Source organism: Dioscorea cayenensis, chromosome 16, assembly GCF_009730915.1.
Source record: "Dioscorea cayenensis subsp. rotundata cultivar TDr96_F1 chromosome 16, TDr96_F1_v2_PseudoChromosome.rev07_lg8_w22 25.fasta, whole genome shotgun sequence".
Lineage (NCBI taxonomy): Eukaryota > Viridiplantae > Streptophyta > Magnoliopsida > Dioscoreales > Dioscoreaceae > Dioscorea > Dioscorea cayenensis.
Genome location: NC_052486.1, coordinates 21,647,747 through 21,673,745, shown reverse-complemented (window position 1 = coordinate 21,673,745; position 25,999 = coordinate 21,647,747). Strand labels below are relative to the sequence as shown.

At 35.0% G+C, this 25,999-nt stretch overlaps 1 protein-coding gene and 1 non-coding gene across 2 annotated transcripts; both read left to right on the top strand.

Moving 5' to 3' along the window:
* The first annotated feature begins 21,057 nt into the window (after positions 1 to 21,057).
* On the top strand, positions 21,058 to 25,541 carry LOC120278977 (proteasome subunit beta type-6-like). Its single transcript, XM_039285776.1, has 8 exons — positions 21,058 to 21,228; positions 21,368 to 21,444; positions 22,580 to 22,635; positions 22,884 to 22,956; positions 23,267 to 23,378; positions 23,736 to 23,809; positions 24,849 to 24,923; positions 25,214 to 25,541. Exons 1-8 carry the CDS (start codon positions 21,126 to 21,128, stop codon positions 25,355 to 25,357), a joined length of 714 nt encoding a protein of 237 aa, XP_039141710.1. The 5' UTR covers positions 21,058 to 21,125; the 3' UTR covers positions 25,358 to 25,541.
* On the top strand, positions 22,248 to 22,351 carry LOC120279881. Its single transcript, XR_005542181.1, has one exon. It is a non-coding gene; the product is annotated as a small nucleolar RNA snoR103 (small nucleolar RNA).
* Positions 25,542 to 25,999: the final 458 nt, after the last annotated feature.

Genomic DNA, 25,999 nt, shown 5'->3' with positions numbered 1-25,999 from the left:
TCAGTTACGTATTGCTCATTCAATGACTATAGGTGTTAAAACACAAGAGACCCCTCATTAGTAGTCAAGAGTTCTTCGTCCACATTCAACACTTAGCACTAAGTGAATGCCGATTGAGTCCGGGAGAACAAATACTTCTTTCTTTATTTATTTATTTTTTCCGAGTCCTAACGTAGGGAATCGCAGACAAAATATCTTATAATCCTTCGGCGATGCACATGCTAATTAGGCACAAGAGCCACCCAACTTGCTTGATTGCTAATCTACATAAAACTATTTCATGCTAAATTAGCAGAGGGAATACCGATATAGACTCATTTTTTTCTATTTTTCGATTTTATAAGTCTCCGGAGCACTTTCTTACGCAAACTTCACTTAGAGATAAAGTAAAATGAACAAAAGAACCAAAAGATCTTAAAGGACCATTGAGGAATGAATTTACCACTCTAACACTTTTAAATCAAAGCAATGGGTTAATAATGGGCAAACAGGTAGACGTTCGGAAGGTCGTTGCGAAGAAAGCTCTAGAGAGAAAACATGACTTCCCTTTATAGGCCAACAACACTACAACTCATTACTATCATTCATTCAAGCCAGAGGTTCTTAACAATAAATCATAGCTACTGGGCACCTGGCATGCAAATAACCCGCCCCCACACCTAGAATCGTGCCACTTGGACCCTAATGTACATTAATCAAGAAAACATGGTGGTAGAATTCATAATAATTAAATAAAAGCATGAAAGGGAAGTGGAAAAAGAGACTCTATTTGGTTGATGAAGAGTGTTCAAGGAAACCACACTCATTGGGAAACAATGCTAGCAAGGGAGGAGTAAGAGGCAACAATCCAAGTGAGAAGTCCGAAAATAAATAAATAAGGCGATCACGATAATCAAGAGAATCAAGGGGAAGGAAAACATGCACACATAGTCAAACATGAAAGTAATACAAACTTAGCTGAAAGAACCTGCTAACAAAAAAGTAGTTCAACTAACAAGCAACAAAATAACACAAAGTACAAAATAAACTCAAGTCCAAAGTCGTGCTCCTTGCTGGTGGTATCACGCCAATGTACCGATGCTAAGGATGTGTAGTCCCCGAGGTGGTGCTGCCAGAGGGACGAAGTTAAAGACCCATATCAGCACGAAAAGAAAGGACTGCACAAGACATCCCTCGCCAACCTGCTCGTCAGCTGCGTAGTCTCTTGATGTCCTTGGCGACAGGGAACGACCCTGCGAATCTCCTCGGCGCGCTCAATCGAGGCGGCGCGGCCTTCCTGCTCGTAATCGACTGCAGTGGTGGAGAAGTGGTGATGCGCAGTAGGTGAGTATCGAGTCAATGGTATATGTGCCACGACGCTTCCTCCACCATCTCATGGAAAACATAGTAGCCATCCCTGGGCGTAAAATCCACCAACAATGTGCAAGTCCCGTGTGCTCAATCAAAACCCATACCTCGAATCATACGCAGTGATAAATGGCCCAAAGCAAAAATAGATCCAAGGCGTATAAGTGCCTCACGGACAAACAACTCTGCAAAGAGGCGACCAAGCTGGGATCGGTAGCGCTCAAAGATGCTATATAGCATGAGTAAGTCGAGCGAAAGGACATTACCCAAAGGCCGGCCACCCCGCCACCAATACCGACCAACAAGGTGCACGAACATAACGATGCGTAGATTGTGAAGACGGACGCTTTCTCGACTCATCTCGCTATCGACCGTAGATAATGTTCCGTAACCGTGTGTGTCATGGTGGCCGAAAAGTCGACTAAGACGCTCGACATGCCGGTGTGCTCACGAATCCCTCATCATACAAGCCCAAGAAACAAACCCAATTGTTCGTCAAGAATGGCGGCATTATTCCAAAGGCTTGAAGGTTATCCCGATGGTCTCGCTAATTCAATCGCGGCCGAGGACCTCCAAGGTGAGCTCACCAGACGCCGGATCACTAATTGAGAAAAATTCGTCCCAACCATCATGATTGATTAACTCCGCCACGGTCTCGCCAAAACCTAGAACTTCGAGGTCATTATGGTCAATTGTACTGTATGATACCAAAGGCTTGGACCGTAAGAGATTATAGCTGCCCTATGTTGTGGTAAGGCAAAGGACGGCACTCCACTTGATGCCGCATCGCTCGCGGGCCGCTTTGTTAGAACTCGCTGACTCGACATACCTATACCACAAAAACAAGTGATCAAACCAATATTTTTATGAATACATTCATAGGGAGATAACTATATCATCATGGAATTAATGAAAAATTGAAAAGCACAACAATCTATGTGAAGAATAAAAATTTCACCATCATGCATACAAGAATCTATGAAATTTTTGCAAGAGTTTCTCCTAAACATCTACCTTCCCAAAATTTACAAAATGAAGGAAAAACTCAAAGAAACAAGCATACACCACATCACAACAACCAAATATGTCATTCAAGCTTCAAAGATAAAAGTGAGAACACAATAAAACCAAGTTTGTAGCAAAAACATAGAATTAGGGCTTGGAGGCTTGGGGTGATGAGATCCAGGGCGAACTGTTGATAAAACTCCCGATTAAAACCCAAGAGTGAGTTTGCAAGATGGAGGAGAGGTGATTAGAGAAGAAAAACTATGGTGAAGAAATGAGGTAGAGCGAGGGAGAGATGAGAGGAAAAAACAAGAGGAGAAGAAGGGAGGAGAGAGTGGAGAGAAAGGGGGACAAAGCCCCTTTAATGGGCGCACCACAGTCCCACGCGGGTCCCATGGCGCGAGCGCATGGCTCGCATGGGTCGGAAAACCAGACTGAAGGCTCACGGGCGCCCATGTACGATGGCGCCTGTGAGCCTCAGCCCACGCCACTGACTAGCTGAGGCCGAGAGCCTCACGGGCACCCATGCGGGCGCATGCCTGCGTGAGGCCCACCAGCTGCGCAAGGGTGGTCCTCCGAGAGGTCCTCAAGGGTCGCAAGGATGGCTACAAGGCCCCTGGATCATACAAGACAGTGTCCATACGGGCCGTGACACGTCTGTGATGGACCTCGAAAAATTGAAAAATTGGCTACGGTTCCTCCTCGCAAACTCAATAAAATACGACTACAACCTCTATGGATCGAGAAATAACAATGAAAACACAACTAAACAATACTAATTCAAGTCCAAAGCTACACAAGCAAGCCTAAGCATGAGTCGAGCATAACAACGAAAAATATGAGAACCTCACGAGCATATGTCATTCAACCACAACAAAGAGACTCAAGCAACTAAAAAGAAATACTAAAAATTTAAGGACGATCGAATTTAAAAGACTGGGTTGCCTCCCAAGAAGCGCTTGTTTAACGTCATTAGCTCGACGTACCTTTTTCTTACCTCAAGGTGGATCAAATGGTGGGGACTTCACCTCCAAGCCCAAGAGAAGTGCTCCAAGATGGGAAACTCATCGAGAGGCATGAAAAGACACTTGAATTTACCCTTTCCCTCGATGAATAGTCGATCGATCTCCCGTGGTGGTGATAGTGTGCAATTCATCCCCACTGCTTTTCTTGTCCCTCTTACACCAAATTTTCCTTGTGGTTGATTTCTTCTTATTACTCGGCCACGGAAATGTTCCCCACATAGCCTACATGCTTTACATGTGTGGGAAGTGGGTTGTTCTCCTTAGCACTCATCGCTATCCATTCCTTCCAAGAATTCATCCAAGGGGTTAATTGCCAAGACCTCCTCGCACACAATCAAGAATAATCATATCGGTCTCATCGAGAAAGTAGAGGGGATCATCGTGGTCCAAGGTGTGTTTCATGGCTACTGGGAAGAGTGAGAATGACTTCCTCATCCCCCACTCTCAATGTCATTTTTCCCCCTTTTACATCAATGAGGGCACCGACGGTGTTAAGAAACGATCGCCCGAGGATCAACGGGACTTCAACATCATCATCCACATCAAGAATAACGAAACTACGTGGGATAATGAGCTTGTCTACTCTAACTAGCACATCCTCAACAACATCGCGGGTCTTCTTGATAGAACGATCTGCAAGTTGTATCGTCATCCTTGTGGGCCTCATGTCTTCTAATCCCAATTTTAAAAACAACTTGTAAGGCATTACATTGATGCTAGCCCCGAGTTTCGCTAAGGCTTTTTTTCGTATGCCTTCCCCAATCACACATGGAATAATGAAACTCCCGGGATCAGTCAATTTCTCAGGGAGCTTCCTCTGAATCATTGCAGAGCGCTCCAGTGGTAGTCAACTGCTTTTCTAATTCCTCCAATTTTTCTCTTATTAGTCGCAGGTCTTTCATAAACTTTGCAGTACTTGGGCATCCGAGTTAACGCTCAACAAGAGGGATATTTATGTCAACCCTGCTTGAATACATCGAGGAATTTCTTGAATCGAGCCTCGTCCTTATCTTGCCTCACTTAGTCGGATAGGGGATCACCGGCTTGTACTCGGGTATCCTTGGTGTTGGTAGTTGAATGGTTCCTTCATCTTGTTTTTCCTTTACCCTTTCAAGTTCACTCTCAGATGGCTTAGGGTCTTCCCGTGCGGCTACCCCATTATGTTTAGTGCTTGAGCCCTCCTCGCTCGTGCTTCAACCCGCTTCCCGCCTCCCGAGAGTGACGGCTTTCAAATGCTCCCTGGATTATTTTTCGGGTGTTACTAGGTAAGCTACCCGGCGGTCGCTCCCGAGTTTGCCCTAGCAAGTTGCCTCCACCGGTTTTCCAAATGATTGAATGGAGGCTTGAACATTCCTCAAAATAGTGTTTACTTCAAATAATTGGTTGTTGATGTTCACAAATTTTTGCCTCAGTATTGATCATAAACCTTGCTAACACATCTTCAGTGGTGAACTTCTTCTCGGGCTGCTGAAGAGGTTGAGGTGGAAGTCCCTGTGGCTGCGGGGGCCGATGTTGCTGTTGTTGACCCCAAGAAAAATTTGGGTGATTCCTCCACCCCGGATTGTATGTGTTTCCATAAGGATTCCCCGGGCCTCTGGGAGCTCCCCCAACATAATCAACTGTCTCAATTGGGGCATCTGAGGCTATTGAAATTGGGCACTGAACAGTAGCATGCCCGGCCCCACAAGTCTCGCAAGACAAAACTGCACCAGAATTTGAGCTCGTACCCAACACAAACTGATCGAATCTCTTTGTTAGGGCCTCAACCTTGGCGGCTAGCGCAGTGTTGTCATTTATCTCATAAATTCCAGTGCCTTTAGGGGTTTTTGCCTAGTAGACCAATGACACTCATTACTTGCCATGTTTTCAATCAAGATTTCAAAGATCCTCGTGGGTTTTACTACTCAACGACCCCCTCGCCGCAGAGATCGATGAGTCAGTCTGGTCGCATAATTCGTGCCATCGCAAAGCATCTTGATCCTCATCCACGAGGAAAAGCCATGATGGGGACACTTGCATGAGGGAGATCCTTGAATCTCTCATGTGCCTCAAAGAGTGTCTCGAGTCCCGTTGTCGAATCGCAAAATCTCTTGTCTCAATCTAGCGGCTTTGCTTGGTGGGAAATACCTAGCAAGAAATTTGTCCACCATTTCCTTCCATGTGGCGATCGATCCCGAGCCAATGAAGTGAGCCATCTATATGTCGCTCCCCTTAGACTCGAAAGGTAATAATCTCAATCTTATCGCATCATCTGACACTCGAGTTAATCTCAAGGTGGAACAAATTTGGAGGAAGCGAGACAAATGAGCATGCGGGTCTTCATCGACCAACCCATCAAATTAGTACGGAATTTTTGGACTATCCCAATTGTGCTTGCTTTGATTTCAAAGTTATTAGCAGGCACGGTGGGAGCATGCACTATCGAATTCCTCACCAAGAACCGAGGTCTTTCATAATCAGACAAGGTGCGCCTTGGTTCTCGCCATGATCGAAAAGTTCACTAATCTCAACTCGTGTTCCTTGATGTTCGAACTCTCGACCCACCTCTCGCTCTTTTGATGCAAGGTTCTCTCGATTTCGTTAGCGGGTGTTCTACAAGATTTGCTTGATTGGCGCGTGTCATAAGATGGTGCCTCTGACAAAGAATGAGAGTCAATGATTAGGAAATAAGAGGACGATAGTAAAACAAAAAAAAAGGCAAGTAAAAGGAAAAACATGTGCAAAAATGACTAAAAAGAAGCAAATGTACAGAATTGAAGAAATAATGGCTAAATCAATAAACTCTAAGTTTTCCGAGTATTACTTGTGGGTCCCCGGCAACGGCGCCAAAAACTTGATTTCATCAAGATGTACGACATCTTGATCAAATTAATCATCAAGCATAATCATTAATAGAAGTAAAATTTAAATCAAAAAGAAAAAAAGATGAAAAATGGAAAATCTATATGGAAACCAACAAAAATAAAATATAAATAATTTCATCAAGATGAATATTTAAAAGAGCAAAGTAGACTATGGAATTATAGATCAAGACTAAAAAATGAATATGATTCTATAAACATCTGTTATGATTAAAATAAAATGAATAAACAAACTTATAATTTAGATATAAATCCAAAATATTTATTAGAACAATACAATCAAATTGAAAATTTTGAAAAATGTGAACATAAATTTGAACCATTTAAGATTAATTATAAGACAAAATGTGATAAATGTTATAAATTTCATATAACAAAGAATAGAGTAACATCCTTAAAATGTAAATTATCATTATGGAGAAAATGTGTATCAGATTTATGTGATTTTACTTTTGAAGAACAAAAAATAGAAAGATCAAATAATAAATTTAGACAAGACAAAGAAATAATTGATCAATTATTAAAAAGTATTAAAACTCTTGAAGAAGAAATAGAAAATTTAAAAGAACAACTAAAAAATAAGAAAGAACAAAATAAAGGAAAAGGTATAATTATTCAAGAAAATGAGGAATTAACGTAAAAACATTATAACATGACTAAGAAGAAATTAAATAAGGAAAAACACAATAGAAATTAGAAAAAAATGATTAAATGACTTAAAAAGAATTTAAAGATAAGATAATCTTTTAAATATTCAATAACACATTCAAGAAGTAAAATAGTATATTTTCTACAAAACAACATAGATTTAATTAGTAAAAAAAAAAAGAAGACTCAATGGAGAAAATAATGAAATAAAAGAGAAAAAAATTAACAATGTCTCAAAAGAATTACAAAAAAATAGAAAAAGAAATGAAAGAAATTCAAGATAATATAAAAACAAAAGGGAAATTGATAATTATTTAAAAACAACAAGAAATAATGAACTATTCATCTTTATAAAAAGAATTTAATTTTTGTTCATCTCCTTCCTTAAATTAAGGAATAGAAACATCACAACCAACTGAATCTCCATTATTTCTATCTCTTTGGGAAAAATGTAATTCAAATATTACCTCATAGTTTGTCCATTCGCATTAGAGAAAATTGTGACTGCAAAGCCAGCAGGTTCATTTGTGTTTTCTTTAATTGTGGGAACTATGTAACCAAGTCCCAAAAAGAATTAAACAGACAAGGGTTTGTTCATCTGAATAATAAGAACTGTGGCTACAAAACCAGTAGGTCCATACGCGTCTTTTGTTATGGTGAAAACCTGGCTATCTTTATACCCAAATACATGCTAAAGCATGAAAGATCATATCTTCAACACATGCAAAAGCATGAAAATTTATTTAACTAACAAGCTTATTTTTTGCAGAAATGGCAGGAAAAAATTTCTACAATCATCCTTCTTCCCTTGAACCTCAATTGAATCTCCCAATCTTTCCTTTGAACTCTACTCTAAGGGCCCGTTTGGCATTTTGCAGGGAAAGTAATTGCATGTAAAGTCTTTGCAGGGAAAGACTTTGCATACAATTACTTTACCTGCAAAATAACATTACAACGTTTGGTTATCCCAATCAAAATTGTAATTACTTTGCATGCAAACTTAATTCCAACGTTTGGTATGAACTTGTTTTCAATGTAAAATTAGGTTTATTCTCATTTTTGCCCTTAGTTGTTATAGTTACTAAATTTGGGTTTTTATTCAACTCTAATAATATTATTAACTTAGTCCAAATAATAATTAACCTATTCTTCATAAATTAAAAAAAAAAAATCAAATGGTTCTACTTAATATTTATTTAAGTAGAACCATTTGATTATCCACACTAGTTCACATTACTTTTGTTTTCAAAGTAGTTTTATTATGTACATCATATCTATTACTCAAGATTTTCTATTACAACAACATAAATCTTAAAGGAAAAAAAGAAGATATATATGAAGTTCAATAAACCAATTTTCAAAAGAATGTATGAAATTCGCAAGTAAAACCCTAAAATGTTGATGAATTACATTGAATTTCATCAACTTTGTAAATATCAAAAGGCATCCTTTTTCATTTACATAAATTTTACCATGTTAACAAAAATTAGCAAAATATGGAATTTATGAACATAAGAAAAAGGTTTGCACCATTATATCTACAATAAAAATCCCATAAAAATAAAAAAATATATGTTATGCAAAAACATGATAAAAAGAGACAAGAAATAATATTGTTAAACTAAGGAATTAATATTTTGATTTGAATGCTTCTACTTAATGTTTATTTATATATCTCATATATTTTAAAAACTTTGATTCACTACAAATACAGTAACAATTTTTTTCGTGGGAATTAAAAACAATCGTGGACAAGTAAAATATATATGTCTCAAGTTCTTATCTTATCATGTTGGATTATTATTTCAACATAGATTTGATTTAATCAAAACAAAAATTCTTCAATAAAAATTTTTATCCAAAACAAATATGAAATTTATTTATCTTTGATCCATTTAAAATATGAATTTTACACCAAGAAAAATTTAACAAAAATTTAACACAAAATAATCTAACAAACTTGAGAAAAAAATATTACCAGGATTTCTCCGATTCAGAAGAAGTGACAACTTTCCGCCGAATTGGAAATATGATCGCGTTAGGGTTTTTTCAAAGACAAAACAAACGAGAAAGAGTTTTATGTAGAATAATGTTTATAAGTCCAGAGCAAACAAGTTTTCTAAATGAATACTGGCAGCTGATACATCTTCTACACAAATTCTTCAAAGCTCTTGGATCATATATTGATGGGTATGTTAATTTAGAACTAAATTCAATCCCTCCTTGCTATGATGAAAGTTATCCTGATGAAGCACGACATCATATCAAGATTACTCTCCTTCGTCATCATAAACCTGAGCAAGAAAGGATAAATCCTATTCGACTAGAAGACATGATCATTCCAGGAGATATCAAAAAACAGATGAAGCTATGGCAAGCATGTGCAATCTCCACTGATTGGAAGAGAACTTGCCCCACAATTGCTGACAATCAAAGATGTCAAATGGTGTTGGAAACAAAGATCCACATGCACAGCACCGTCTTCACGATGGGGACGTGAACGTTGGGGATGCCGTTCAACTTACTCCGGGGGTCATCCGGGGTGAAGTAACGGTTAGGGCGGAAGCTAAGAAGAGTTAAAGAGGAGAGAGCATGAGAGCTAGAAACAAGAGAGACAAGAGACAAGAGATGTATTCAAAAGAAGGGACTTCTTTTTTTCATTTGGACTTGGATGGTGGATACAAGGGAAGGGATGAGACCTTAAGGGTGTGTGGGTGTTGTGTGTGTAAAAATGATATGGGTGAGTGTATCCCCTTCTTACAAACTAAGGGGCCTTATATAGGCTCCAAGACCTAACTATAGCTAACAAGACATATACCAAACTTAACTATAGCTTACATACCTAATTGTCATGTAGCTAACATGACACTTACCAAACCCATTAATTACAAGCATGCTCTTCAACAGTAAAACTACTGTTGCTACAGTTGACCTATTTTACACACTAAAAAAAAAAAACAAACACCGACTCCTTTACATAATAAAAACAAACAATACTGCTTCAGTCCACCAAAAGATGAGCAATAGTTATGTCTTCATGTGGAGGGAATGGAGAATCTTCCGAATCATTTGGTAAATGACCACAAGGAATACCCAAAGGAAGGTCATTGTCTTGATCCTCAATTATTGGAAGATAGCTTGAAGAATAATCTCCCATGTGTTGGAGTGAGATAGTTGCATTTATATCTTTGAAGTGTTGTATTGCTGAAGGGTTATTATATTTGAGGTTTGCGAATGGAATGTCTATACGAAGTACCTCTTTTCTTGAGTAGACTTTCATAGTGGAATCCTCCATTGCTAAGGGATAATAATAATAGGACTGTCTGATACTGATGAAGGTGAAAGCTCGCCATAAGGAAAGTTGTTCAGTGACTGGAGTAGCGAATAACTTCATTTCTTCTGTGAATACTTCAGTTGGAATGTGCAGTTGATACAGAACAGATTTCATGAATAATTCCACAGTGATTTGATGTCTTGCATCTTCCAAGTATCCTTCTTCATAGCCTGGTGGAATTGACTTGATTGAGAGATTGATAACTGCAGGTAGTTTTAGCTTCTTGAAAATCTTTGTTAGTAGATATGAAAGCTTCCAGTGCTTCCCTAGGAACTTAATCTGTTTTGGCCTTGTAAGTATTAGTCTGCTGATCATGCCATATTGTAGTAGCCTTTCAACACTGAATAATATCCCTTTTATGTCTTGATCAATCCAGGAAGATAGATCAAAAGATGCTTTGACAATGAAGAAACCTTTTTCACATTGACAGTCTTGATGGCGATGTGCTGAGTCTTGATATAGATCAACGGAGAGTGCCATACCATGAGGATGTACGTTTTTTTTTTTGGCCATTTCTCGAAGAAGTATTTGAGTCTAGACAAAATCTTCATAGACTGTTTTGATAACCTTTTGTAGAATTATTTGTTGTACATCTTGGATAACTGGAGGGAATCTTTCAAGAGTTTCTTCCTTCTGTTTCTGATTTTGGATCATATGCTGAGACATTTCTTTGTAATCTTCAGCTGTCTTCTGGAGTTTTTTGTTGAGTTCTTCTATTTTTTTTTTCTTAACTTCAATTTCTGTTTCTAATAATTTTATTGCTCGGTCTTGGGCAATAAAGTGTTCAACAGCTGGTGGAGAATAGATTTTTGTTTGAGGTTGATGTGATGTAGAATTATATGGGATAATGTGACTTGGTTTTTTTCATTTTGGTCTTGAAAAATATCGACTAAGATTTTTCATGGATCGAGAAACTGGGTATTGTTTCTATTATTCCAAAGATTGTCAAGAAAAGTTTGTTGTTGGTGGTCTAGGATATTGGTAGTACGGAATTTATATTTTTGTGGAGTATTTGGGAATTGAAGGATAGGAAAAGAGTTCTCCTGAGCTGAAGAGGCTTTAGTTTTTAGACATCCGCAAAAAAGTAATCTTGTTAGATTTTTAAACTTTTTATTTTAATCGGGAATGGTAATCCGCGACTCCCCACCATAGAAAGAACGCGAATGGACTCGCTGGTTTTTGCGTACCACGCCTTTACTATGCGGATAGACAAGTCTTCGTGTTTAATTAAGTTTATTTTCTTGTATAATCCTACTTAATTGATCTGCTATAATATTATCTTTTCCTTTAATGTGTTCAATAATAACATGCAATCCATTTCTAACTATATAATCTATAAATGTTAACCATCTGTTTGTAGATAATTTATTTTCTGACTTTTTATGATAAAAAGATACAATAGCTTGACAGTCAGTTCTTAATAAAATTTTTTTACTTTCTATGACAAATAATTTAAATTTTTCCATAGCTTTAATACATGCTAAGATTTCTGCATCTGTACTTGTTACTTTAGTATTATAAGTTCCACTGTCATATCTGCTTATTTTTTCTTCATTTTTCGTTGATTCCTTTTTTGGTCTAAATTTTAAAACAACTCCCCAACCACCTATACGACCATCTGTTTCAATTATCAAGTATGAATTTAATGGTGGTAGTTCTAAAGGTTTTATGTTGCTTACAATTTGTTTAATTTTTTGAACCAGTTCAATGTCTTCATTATTGAATTTTCTTTCACCATTTTGTTTTGTTTTGTTATATAGTGGTCCAGCCAATTTACTTAAATTTGGTATGAAGTTTCTTGCATACTTTAATTTTCCTAAGAATGATTGAATTTGTTTTAATCCTTCCAATTTATCTGGCATTTCTAAAATACTGCTTGATATATGTTTTTGTAATTCTATTTCTCCTTTTCCAATAATCACTCTTAAAAATTCTATTTTTCTGCACCCAATTTTCATCTTCTTTTCAGATAATACTAGACCATGTGTTTTGCATTTCTGAAAAAATAATTTTAAATGATTGATATGCTCTTTTTATATTATTGCTAAATACCAAAAATATCATCAATATAAGTGACAATGAATGAATCATTTCTGAATATATTATTCATTTTTCTTTTGAAAGATTTGAGAAGCATTTTTTTAATCCAAAATGGCATAACTCTTTCCATTCATAATGTCCATTTTGTGTTACAAATGTCAGTCCATTTTCTACTTTCCGTTCCAATTTTACTTGCTAAAAGCTCACTTTTTAGATCAAATTTACTATAAATATTTGTGCCTTTAATTTTGTTTAGTAATGCTTTTTTGTTTGGTAATGGATATCTATCATCTTCTGTATTATCATTGAGTCTTTTTGTAATTAAATACCATTACGCTTTTTCCTCCGATTATTTCACACTGTGTTTATTTACTATAAATGCTCTAGTTCTATGAGGACTTTTTGTTGGTTCTATTATGTTTAAATCCATTAATTCTTTTATATGTTTATTGAATTCTTCTTGTTCATATGGGGTTGCTTTTGTTACTAGACAGGTTATTCTGATATTTGGATTTATTATTTCTAATTTACAATTTTCATTCGTTCTGTCTATATTTTTAATTGGATTTTCTCCTATGGTTCCATCTTTCTTTAGATCTTGTAATATATGTTCAATTTTATCTTTTAAAGGAGTTATCTGATTTAATACAATAAAGTTTATTACTTCAATTTCTTCATCAAATGGAATGTCAATTTCTGATAGATATGCTAAAGATTGTATTTTTGTTGTTGTTTCTAGATGATTTACTTTATTAAATAACATTACCTTTTCTCCTTGAATAAATATTCCTCCTGTTTGGTTTTTAATAAAATTCATGCCTAATAAAAATTTTATAGAATTTTCATTTGTTATTGGTTTTATCCAAGTATATGGTAAATTATATTTTTGATTATTTAATATGATTGAACAATCTATTAATTTTTCATTTAAAATTAATTGATTTCAAAGGTATCATTTACTAATGCTTTTTGTGTTGTTGTTTCTTTTATATTTTGATGGAACAATATCTTCTGTTATATAAGTTTTACTTGCTCCTGTGTCAATTATTCCTTTTTCTAAAATTTTAAATCCATCTTTAAATTCTAAGATAAAAATCAATGTTAAGTAAATTGTTATCTTTATAATAAATGGTCATTACACTTTCTGTTTCTATTAAATTTTTATCTTTTTCGTAGATTATTGTATTATTTTGATTTTGTTTTAGTATGGTTTTATTTTCTAATTTTTCTTCTAGTTTTTTAATTTCCTCTTCTAGGTCTTTAATTCTTTTCTATAAATTGATTTATTATTTCTTTATACATCATATTGTTTTATAAGGATGTTCTGTTTCTTCTAGAAAGAAATTTGGTCCTTCATTTCCATCAAAAATGCGACATATCATCACTATCATTTTCACTCATCATCACGTGTCTATACTTTACTATATCAATTTCATCATGCATTTCTAGATTTTGATACATATTTAATCTTTCTTTATTTACTTGTGAATTTTTGCATTCTCTTGCATAATGTCCTTCTATTCCACATAAATAACTTTTACATTTTCCTGGTAGTTTATGTGTTTTAAATTTTTTAACATGATTTGGTTTAGGTCTTCCTTTTTTAAAGTATTGACTTATTTTTAATCTTTTTTGTTTTTTCCATTCATTATTTAGGGCTGGTACATATATTTTACTACAATAGCTATAATTTGATATTTGTCTGTTTGCTTCAGCTTCTAAACATTTATCTTTTAAATAATTAAATGTAAACATTATTGCTGGTCCTATTCCAGTTAAATTTTCATGTCCTTTTTCAATCCAATTTTTTAAAATAATATCCCCTAAAGATTTAGGGAGTTTATTAAACCATTTTTTAGTTAATTCATTATTTGTAAATGCTCTTCCTGTTTTAGCTGCTAATGTTATATATGCTTGACTAAATTAAACAATTTCACCAAAGTTTTGGATTTGGAGTCTTTCTAAATCTCTGGCTGTCATATCTTGTAATAGCGTGTCTCCTCTAGATGGATTGGTTCCTAAGATAATTTGTCTCAATTTGTCTCATACATTATACGGATTATCAGCCATCTGTACCATGTATTGATATTCCTCCGAGTAGTTAATTTTTCCAACTATTTAATAAATCTCTTGCAGCTGGTTCCTAAAAAGATTTTCAATAAAGTTTGTTTGTTCTTATTGAGTCTAGTATGGGGTATTCTTTCTAATACATTTATGGCATCCGATTCCCATCTATCTATTACTCTCGCCATTTTTGATGATGAACTCGTACTTTAGTACTAACATACTTCCTTCATTATTTTTGTTTTAGGCATTGTTTTTATAACTTACAAAAGGATCGCAGGGCTTCCTTTATATGTTTGAAAATTTTTGTTCATAATAATTGGTTGAATTAAAATTATGTTGGGATGGAAATCTAAAGGTTGGGTTGATTTCGCTAGTTCTCTTCAATTGTTGTTGGGGTTACTATCGTTCCTAGTATTTCAACTTTCTCGCTCTTTCGATTATCTCGAAATATTACTTGCTCTTCGATTCTACATTCATCATTATTTCTTCTATATCGATTTCTTCTAATTGTCTTATCATTTCTTGATATTCTTCATCTTCTTCATTATTGTTAATTTCTTCCATTATGTAGTTTTCTTTTGTTCTTATTTTCGTTGGATAGTTATATTTATCATATCTGCATTCTATTAAAAATTTTATATCATCAATATCTTTTGGTAATTCTTCAAAATCAATCTGTCGAAATTACATCCCCGGATATATTTTTCTATTATTTCTTCTATTTTGATATCCATTTTTGTTTTTATGATTCTGTTAATATCAGATCTTCTAGTGTTTCTTCTATAATTCGCATTATTATTTTTAATACTTTTAATACTTTAATTGTTCTTTTTATCTCTTGATGAATATTTTTTGTTTTATTTTTCATTTTAAGATATTAAGATTTCTTAATTTTATCATGATGTTTATCAAGATAAATAATATGATTGTGATACATATTACTTGTATTATAATTATTTTTTCTATTGTTTCTTTAAGAATTTGATTCATTGATGTCTTAATTTGATTTGATGATTTATGATTTCTTTCTTTTTGATATTTTTGTTGATATTGTTGATTTATTGTTGAGTTGATTTTCTCTTGTTGATTTAAGATTTTTGTTGATAGTAATATTTGTTGTTAAATAAACTTTGATTGATTTTTAAATTAAACCGAAATAAGATTTCAGTAAAAATATAATCTACTTCTACTTTGCAGTAAAATAAAATTTACTACTACTTTGTAATAACTTAAAATAAATAAGAGAGAATTTTTATACAATAACAAGATCCACAACATGTAATACGATAGAAGTTAAACTTGGTAAACTAACTCTATTTGATCCATATTTATTGAAAAGTAAAAACTCTGTTTTTGGTTTTTGTTGGTTTTTAGTTTTTATGGGGTTTTTAAAATTAAACTTTTTTCACCATGGACATTCTCCTGGGCTTGGCTCGCTCAACCTTATCGCCTTAGAGTGTACTCAACCTTTCCCTGCCTGCTGACTGTAAGCCACTCTTGTAGAGTCTCCGCTTCCAAAGCCCTGAGTATTCCACTTTGCATAATTACTTAGAAGAATAATATTTTGAAATCATCATGATTATCTTTTTAATATGCGAGAGTTCATCCTCGTCCAACTTTCGTAGTTCGAGACTTTACCTCCACACTCTTTTTCCCCTAAACGGATCTCTTGTCCTTCTCGACGGGTACTTCTTGGTGTTCTCTAATTGTCTTTACTCCTCATATTAGTTAGATTAACTCCTTTCACATAAAAGATTCATTTTTGAAGTTCAAAATAATTTTTACAAAATGTCTGTACAAAACTCATTTTTTAGATTTTGATAATGGTTCATGGATCAAATAAAAGCTATAATACCAAGATAAAACTTACTATCTACATGTTAGGGTCCCTCGTTAAGGGTTTTACCCCGCATGAGTAAACATTACCTCGAGGTTTTCGGTGAGAAAAAGTCACCGTATCTCTGATACCACTAGATCCACACGCACAACACCGCCTTCACGACGGGACGTGGACGCTGGGGATGCCGCTCAACTTACTCCTGGGGTCATCCCGGGGTGAAGTAACGGTTAGAGGGCGAAGCTAAGAAGAGTTAGAGAGGAGAGCATGAGAGCTAGAAACAAGAGAGACAAGAGACAAGAGATGTATTCAAAAGACTAGATCCATACGCACAGACACCGCTTTTCACGATCGACGTGGACGTTGGGGACTGCCGCTCAACTTACTCCGGGGTCATCCCTAGTGAAGTAACAGTTAGCGGGCTGAAGCAAGAGTTAGAGAGTAAGAGAGCACGAGGGCTTAGAAACAAGAGAGACAAAGAGACAAGAGATGTATTAAAGAGAAGCGGACTTCTTTATTTCATTTGGACTTGGATGGTGGATACAAGGGAAGGGATGAGACCTTAAGGGTGTGTGGGTGTTGTGTGTGTGAGGGTGATATGGGTGAGTGTGTCCCCTTCTTACAACATTAAACCTTACTGTAAGCTTATAGGGGTGGTCTTGTGAAATTACGAAATACCCCTCATCTTTACTAAACCACTTTTTCTTTTTCTTCTTTTTATTTATTAGATTTTGCAAATAAACCCCCAAACTTTTACACTTTCATATTTTTCTTGGCTTTTGCAGTTAAACCCTCAAGCTATCATATTTTCACACATTTTCATAATTTTGCATATGTTTCCTCAAATATTTCATCATTCCTTTTTTTCTCCAAAGATTTTGCATAAAAGCTCGACTTTTCTACAAATGTATTTTTTACCACATTTTTGGTAACCGAGCCCTTTTTCTCTAGAAAATCTAAAGGCCAACGCATGAGATGAAGGTTTATATTGAAAAAGCATGCTCGACTATGTGATACATAAAAGCATGCTACCATATATACAACTCATTACTCACTTAAGCAAGGAGTGCAGGGTTCATAAAAGCAATCTAAGGTGAGGGTACCACCATGTACATGGATTAACATTGGAATGATTGAGGGATGTTTTTGTAAATAAAAATCCAGCATCTTTATCGCATGGATGCAAACCAGAAATATATATATCGATGGAATTCTATAAGGGCATCTACTCTCTTTCAAGCTATAAGCACTTGACGATCTTCTCAAGCATGCCTCGAGATTCATGCTAGGGTTATGAACATCATCTTGCCTTGCCGATCTCTTGTTTGGGAAACATCAAAAATGTCGACAAGCTCAATTTGATGAAGAATTTCATCGATGAGACGTGATAAGGGTTTCAATGAATGGCAAAACATCAAATCCCGTAGAATATTTTTATGATCGAATGTTGCTTTTTCGCCATTGATCTTCCCACGCCTTTGGGAAGGGGATCGAGATCTGGGATCGGAGAAGAGAACCAGCGATGAGGCTTCTTGGGTTCTGCCAGGGTGGTGACGACGGCAAAAGCCATATATTGTCACCACCTGTCCTCCATCTTGTCCTTGGCTTTCTCGAGCTCATTTTCGTGGAAGCATTCCTAAAGAGAAAGAGAGAGATGCATACAAGAGCCTCCATGCTAACATGCGCAGTTCCTTCTCTCCTTCGTCGATGAAGGCAGAGTAGCCGCCAAACTTGGAGATGACGATGGCAACCTTGGTAGGAGCTTCACCGGATCGTGCGATAGATCAAGATCATTCATTTTTGGGTAAATTTTTTTCATGTAGTCACTCGTGGTTACGGGATGATTTCCACTTCGATCATCGTGGTTTTCAATTTGTTTCTTTTTGGTTATTAGGGATATCGATTTGCTTTTCACCCGCTCTGGTCACTGGGGTTTTCTCATTAGAATTTAAAATGACATGACGGCTCGGAAACGCCATGTCATTATTTTTAATATTTCTCTCATCCCACTGAGAGAGGGATGCCGATGCTGCTAACTTTAACCCCAGCAAGGATGCTAACTCAGCTCACTTAATTCGAGTCAACATCCATCTAATCTTCTCCTTTCCCATTCTATTCTATGCTAGGTTCATCCATCCGGATCCGAGGGAGAAAGTGGGACATCCCGATCCCGTAGAGAGGAGACATCCGATCCGGGAGTAGGGATAAATGGGGAATCCCCTGCCTCGTGGGGACCCACTGCTGGACGGATTCCCCTCGCATGGGAACGGGAAAATCCCTCCCCGTCATGGGCGGGCGGGGTGGGAGGGCATTCCCCGCCTGGCCCCTCGCAGTCGACCCCTCATGGGATTCCCCGATTTTTATAATATATATATATATATATATATATATATATATATAGTATATATATATTGAAAATAACTTATATGATTATTTATCTATTTTTTAAAAAAATTCAATATGGATATAAGATTATAAGGACCAAATATTTGGATTTAAAAAAAATAATATATTTTTGGTATTTATTAATAATGTTTTAGATTTTTAGTAATATTAGTGTTACTCCTGTATGATGTACGAATATAATTATATTAAATTTTTTTAATAAATTTAATAATTTTTTTATTTTCTATAAAAATTAAGATAAAATTAAGATTATATAAAATAAGATATTTATCAACTTTAAAGATATAATATTTTTAAAAAATTAATTTTATTATATATTATGAGATAAAATAATAAAAATTAGTTGGAAATAACATAATTTAGTATTATGTTATAAATATTTTAATATTATTAAAATAATATTGGTAAAATTTTTATGAGAAATTGACAAGTGTCAAATAGGTCTTCTACTTATATATATATATATATATATATATATATATTTGATGCATAGTATTATTAGAATTTGATGTAATTAAAAATTGGGCGGGGATTCCCGACCTCGTGGGATCCCTCCCTGGGGAGTGAGTGGGAGAATTTTTCCCCACGGTGACGGGGAATCCCCGCCCGCTGGGAAGTGGGATGGGGACGGGGATCCCATCCCCCGCCTCACTCCCATTTACATCCTTATTCGAGAGAGAAAGGGAGACACCTCGAATCATGGGGTTTCTCAATTAGCGTGAAGTGAGGAGAGGAAGAAGAAGTGGGTGCTCTGCTGCATGTGCTTGTTTTAGAAATCTTTGCGTGGACCAAAGATAGTGGTCTCGGGGAACTCGTCACTGCTTTTGTGGTTGTCAAAAATGGTCCTCAAAAATACATCCGTGTTTTTGTGTAAATTTTGCAAAACATTTAAAAACTCTAGCATTTTCGCTATTCAAATTAATTTTGTAATCGGAATTCCCGTGAATCAATTGTATATTTATTTTGATGGTATGAAAAAATGAAAAAAAAAAAGATGATGTTCTCTTCTATATTCCGAGGATTCATTCTTATTAATTTTTATTCAGCTCGACTTCAATTCCGTAAAAACCGAAAACGAAAAAAGCTAATGTTCTCGTGGATTCATTTTTTTATTCAATTTATGATTTCAATTCTGCAGTAAAAACCGAAAAATAGAAAAAGTTGATGTTCTCTTGTATATTATATCAAATCCATGAAAAATACATTATAATGTACAAGAGGTTATACTGAAAAATACTAAATACATTATAATGTACAAGTTATTGTGAGTAAGAATCAATCCAATTAACTGCATAAATGAAATCAATACAACCACTAAGAATCTTTTCTCAATGACTACGAAAGCTCGAATATTAAAACAACCATTAAGAATCTTTTCTCCATTGAGCTTTAACCCACAGTTGTCACGATAACGCCTCCAACCTCACAAAAACCAACCCTCGGCTTCCCAATGGAATTTCTACACCGCCCCTCGGCTCCCAATTGAGATTGTACCTCTCCTCGCTACCACGACAACATGTGGTTCCTCTCCTCGCTTCACCGCTGATGGAGAAACCCCGTGATTCGAGTGTCTCCCTTTTTCTCCCGGATCAAATGTCTCCCTCTCTCTCGGATCGGATGTTCCTTTCTCTCTCGGATCGGATGGATGAATCCTAGCATAGAATGGGAAAGGAGAAGATTAGGTGGATGCTGACTCGGATTAAGTGAGCTGATGGAGAAACCCCCGTGATTCGAGTGTCTCCCTTTCTCCTGGATGTCTTCCTCTCTCTGGATCGGATGGATGAACTCTAGCATAGAATGGGAAATGAGAAGATTAGGTGGATGTCACGATTCGGATTAAGTTAGCCACGCCAAGATCCTCTCTCCAAATGGATGAGAGAAATATTAAAAATAGTGACGTGGCATTTTCGCCGCCATGTCATTTAAATTTATCGATATTTAATTACCAAAAAAACAAATTGAAACACAGTGACTACATGAAAAATTTATCTTTCATTTCTTCTCCTCTCAACCCTACATGCATCCTTTCTAACCAAAAGCCAAAGGATCCGGCCACCATGTACATTGTTGAGGATTTTTTTAAAAAAAAATTTGAATTTAATTATTAGTATTATTAATTATTTTCTTTTTTTATTATCATATTTAAATTTTCTTTCAACATCGAATAAGAATTAAATTTTTTATTTAAACTCAAATTTTAAATCTATTTATTTATTTATATTTTTTAATCCGAATTGGGATTAAATTCGAGTTTTTAAAATTAATTTTTTTGAATCACTCAAATTTTTTAGTTTGATTAAAAATAGAATCGGGTTTTATTAATATTAAAATTTCCTTTTTTTTCAAGCATAAATAAACTCAAAATTTTGTTTATATTTAAAAATAAATCATTATTCATTGACTTTTATTTAAACTCAAATTTAAAACTTTTTTTTTCCTATATAAACACATATGTTCATGTGATTAAATTGTACTTTTAAAAAACAAACGGGTTTGCTTCACTCTCTTTCTTGCTCTCCAATCCACTGCTTCTCGTGCTCTCGCTCGCTCGCTTCATGGAAGGCTTGCATAATGCTCCCCATTCGATGGGAACTACGATCATCGGGGTCACCTACGATGGTGGCGTTGTTCTCGGTGCCGACTCGAGGACCAGCACAGGTATCTATTTTTTGGTTTTTTTTTTGGTAGATATGAAGAAATTTTGGGAAAAAAGAGGATTGTCTTCTTTTCCTGTGTTGAATTTGAGCTCGGATTTGTGTTTTTTTAATTTGATTTTCTTCTGATTTTGTGTGTTTAGGGATGTATGTCGCCAATCGGGAGTCGGATAAGATTACTCAGCTGACGGACAATGTCTATGTCTGCCGCTCTGGATCGGTATTTCCTGATCATTCTGTGGATTATTTGTGGATTATTTTGTTGGTTATCTGAATTGCTTTATTTCTCATGATATCAGTCTTAATTTGTTTGAATTGTGGCTGGGTTTGCTCTGTTTTGTGAGGATTCACTAATCTTTTTTCCATTGAATGGAGTATCTTTTGTACATGTTTATTTCTTATGTTGATCAACACTAACTTGTTTCGATGATCATTGGCTTTGGTTTTGCACTGTTTTATAGATTGACTTATCTTTTTTTTTTTTTTCCATTGAATGGATTATCCGTGTATTTGTTCATTTCTCATTCATTTTATAAATGATTGGTTTTAGTGCTTGTTGATTTTGCTCTGTTTTACAAGGCTTCTCTTCTTGTTTTTTCATTGAATTTATTGTCTATGTATTTCTTGAGTTCGCATGCATATCAGCGCTAATTTGTTCAAATGATTGTTGGTTTTGCTTTGTTTAATAAGGCTTTACATCTCTACTCTCATTTTATGGACTATCTGTGTATTATATCAGCATGATTGGCTTGATTGATTGTTGGACTGCCTTCTTCTGTGTTGTATAATGCTTGACTTCTCTTTCTTTATTGAATGGTTTATCTGTCTATTTCTTGTTTTCTCATGTATATCTGCGTTTATTGATTTGAATGATGGTTGATTTTGCTTTGTAGTATGTGGCCTCACTCATTGGATGGTTTATCTGTGTTTCTTGACTTGTCATGTGTATGGATGATAATTGGTTTTGCTTTATTTAGTAGGGCAAAGCAAAAAAAAAAAGAGTGTCCTAATTCTTGGTGAGGCACATAAGTTGTGTTCTTGCTGTAAATATGGGCATAAAGCAATTGGTGGAATTTAGGTGGGCCTTTGCTAAGTGTAGAAGACCCATAAAGGACTACCTTACATTGATTTTGTTACCCTCATTGATGTGTTATGTTAAATATGCGCACTTATTGATGTGAATGATGGTTAATTTTGCTTTGTTGTATGTGGCCTCACTCATTTAATTTACAAATTTCATTGTATGTTGCCTCACTTCTCACTGTTGTATGGCTTGTTTTCTCTTGTATGTGCGCACTTATCTGCGCTTTTTGATTTGAATGATGGTTAATTTACAAATTTCTTTTTCATGGCAGGCTGCTGATTCCCAGATCGTCTCTGATTATGTCAGATATTTTCTTGAGCAGCACACGTAAGTTTATAGAATTGTGTTTCATTGACGTTATATTTGTCACGTTCTTTTTCCTTCAAGACCTGTTTTTAACAGTAAATAACATTGCTATTCTTATCTCTTTGTTATATGTATTTGTCATTTAGCCCTTTATAAATTCCCTATTGTTGCAATGGTGTTTTATATCCTAATAAATGTGTTTTATCATTTTGGTTTCAATAATGTGTAAAAAATTGTGTACATTTTTTTTTTGTCCTTTTTTGACACAGGATTCAACCGGGGGAACCGGCAACTGCCAAAGTTGCTGCTAATTTGGTTAGGTTATTGTCATACCAGAACAAGGTAATCCTCATTGCCAACTTGTTTGAATAGTTGGGATTATTTCTATACCACAAGGGATTTCAGTTTGGTTTTAATGGTAACGACATTGTACCATTACCTATATATCCCTTTTTTTTTGTGGTTAAATTATGTCGCCACCATAGAACTTTCCTAGTATGCCTGCATATTACTATTCTGTCATCTGTTTGCAACCTTTCTTTCGAATATAGCACACACGGCACATGATCTGTAATATAATCACATGATTTGATGAATACTGTGGTTCTTTTGTATGTTTTGTTCTACTCTCATTTTCACCATTCATTTTCAGAACATGCTTCAAACTGGCCTCATTGTTGGTGGCTGGGATAAATATGAAGGGGGACAGATTTACTCAATTCCGCTTGGAGGGACTATCTTGAAAGAACCTTTCACTATTGGCGGTAAGTATGGCCTTTCAAGAAAGATCTAGATTTGGCAGCATTCTTGCTATATCACTCTATGACTGTGCACCTACCCATTGATTTTCTTATATGACTGAATTACAAAGCCTTTTTTTTGGGGTACCTTTGAGTATTTGAGAAATTGTGTGAAATTTGATTACCAAACAGTGCTAGTCTTCTTTGTGTGTGTGTGTGTGTGTGTGTTGGAGTTGGCTTTATATCTTTGTAAAGTTTTACAATTTCTAATTTTCCTTCATGATTACTGTAACTGCCTTCCATGAGCTGATCTGCTTAGTGGAATTTACCAATATGATGATTGAATTTGTGTCACTGCTACAATGAAAATTGTATTTACAGGATCTGGCTCCAGTTACTTGTATGGTTTCTTCGATCAAGCATGGAAGGAAGGCATGAGCAAGGAAGAAGCTGAGGTGCGCATCATGGTTTTATGTTGTGGTTCCAGTGTTCTGAATTCTACTTTGGTTTGATTATTTCCATGATTTTTTGACTTTAGCCCATATTTATTTGACAGTAAATTACTAATAGGAGACCTGTGATTTTTGTTTAAGAAATGTGGGAAAAACATTGAAATGCAAGTGAAACCTAGACAAGCAAAGGAAATTGATTCATAATGTTTTTTGTTCTTTCAAATAAAGTTTTCAGTTTTATGTCCTGCTTTTTCTGCATGGTTTATAGTTGTGTAATGTTCACTGAGGGATCTATGTATTGATGATAATTACATAGCCCTATGATGCCAATGTGGAATTCAAGATAATGAAAATGATGATAAGTTGCTTAATGATTTTCGATCGAGTAATAATGCCCATTTGTGGATAAAAGCTGGAGCCAGGGCTGGATTTTGCTGAAAACCAAAATTTTCCAAATTTTGGCTCAACTGAAATTTAAAACCATGGATCAAATGGCAAAATTATTAATATTTTGGCTTTTATTTCTAAGATCGTTGAATGGATGGTTAAAGTGTTACAAGTGCACTTGTTCCATATGTATCCAATTTTCACTTGATGCAGCATTAGCAAATCTTAGGGCAAGATCAAAGGGTGTTAGCCTAGATCAAGCAACTGTTTTTCAAATGCCAAACAATATATTGAATATACACTGTAAATCTAAGATGATTTGCTTGATTGTCACCACTTATGGTTGTTTGAACTCTTTTTCTCTTTTATACTCCTATATTTTGGAAATCTTTTCTGATTCAGTGACTGCCTACTATCTGTTTATTCCTTTCTTCCAATATAATACACAAAACTCAACTGGATATTGGTTGTTGGAAAAAATAATATTGAGGCTGTATATGAATGAAAACTACTTGAAAGGATGACCTAGGATTCAATCTTGAACTTTGTGATTGGGATAGAGTGCAATAGTAATAAAAAAAGAATTGACCATTCGGTTGCTCCTTGTGATACCAGCCACTCATTGTTGGTCTTTAATTTTTGTTGCATATTGCAGAAATTGGTGGTGAAGGCTGTTTCTCTTGCCATTGCTCGTGATGGTGCAAGTGGAGGCGTCGTCCACACTGTGATTGTGAGTATCTTATTCAATTCCGTCATTGTGTCAGTTTCTTTTCCTGTAAATTGAAACAGTTGTACATTTGCGAGAACTTGAAATCATTATTTCTGTTACCAAGTAATCTTGATGATCATACAAAATACATGTGTGTGTGTGTAACCAAAACTTTGCTGTATCTGATTAATAGTCATCTGTAGATTTCATGCTAATGTGCACGGTAAACTCGTTTACTATCACATGTTAAATCTCTGGCTAATAAAATTACTCCCAATACTCAACAAATTAACTTTTTACTGGTTTTGCAGATCAATGCTGATGGTGTTACTCGGAACTTCTACCCCGGCGACACGCTCCCATTGTGGCACGAGGAGTTGGAGGCGCATAGCTCTCTTCTCGACATCCTGTCGTCAGGAAGCTCAGCTGAGAGCCCAGTGCCAATGAGCACATGAGATATGGTAGATGATGGCAAATTTTTATTTGTTTATTTTGTCTGAACTTCAGATTCAAAATATAATTACACTCAAATTCATGTAAAAATTGTATAGTAGTAATTTATCTCCGAAGTACGCTCCCTTCGTTACATTGTTCTTTAAAATTTTCACTATTTGAAAGAGTTTTAAATTTTGTTTTTTATTTTTAAATTTTAAATAAGTGAATCATCAATTTATTCTCTTTTTTTTATAAGAGAAATCATGTTTGGAGTCTTGACCAACAGAGTTCTCCAAATAAATGTACTATTATTATTTTTTTAATTATATTAAATATGTCATGAAATATCTTTGAAAAAAATAGAAAAATAGACCCATATGTAAAATACACATATATATAGTAGGTGTGTTTTCAATGTGTATCTATATTAGACCCATATATATATATATAACAGAAAGCGTGACGTATGTTATATGAAATATGATATTTCCTCTGTTTTTTTTTATCTATTATTTTTTAAAATTAAAAAATATTTATTATTATTTTTTTAATTATCAATACCATTTAATTCTGTTTTTTTTTAAATTAAATAGGAGAGCAATGTGAAGAAAAATAACTCATTTTGTATAAAATTTTATAAAATAATAAAAAGGTAGATAAAA

What these genes read in the sequence shown, in the direction of transcription:
- LOC120278977 (XM_039285776.1), top strand. Translation starts at nt 21,126, where the DNA reads ATGGAAGGCTTGCATAATGCTCCCCATTCGATGGGAACTACGATCATC. An exon ending in ATGTCTGCCGCTCTGGATCG is followed by an intron (nt 21,445 to 22,579) that starts GTATTTCCTGAT and finishes TTTTCATGGCAG; the next exon opens with GCTGCTGATTCCCAGATCGT. An exon ending in GCGTCGTCCACACTGTGATT is followed by an intron (nt 24,924 to 25,213) that starts GTGAGTATCTTA and finishes CTGGTTTTGCAG; the next exon opens with ATCAATGCTGATGGTGTTAC.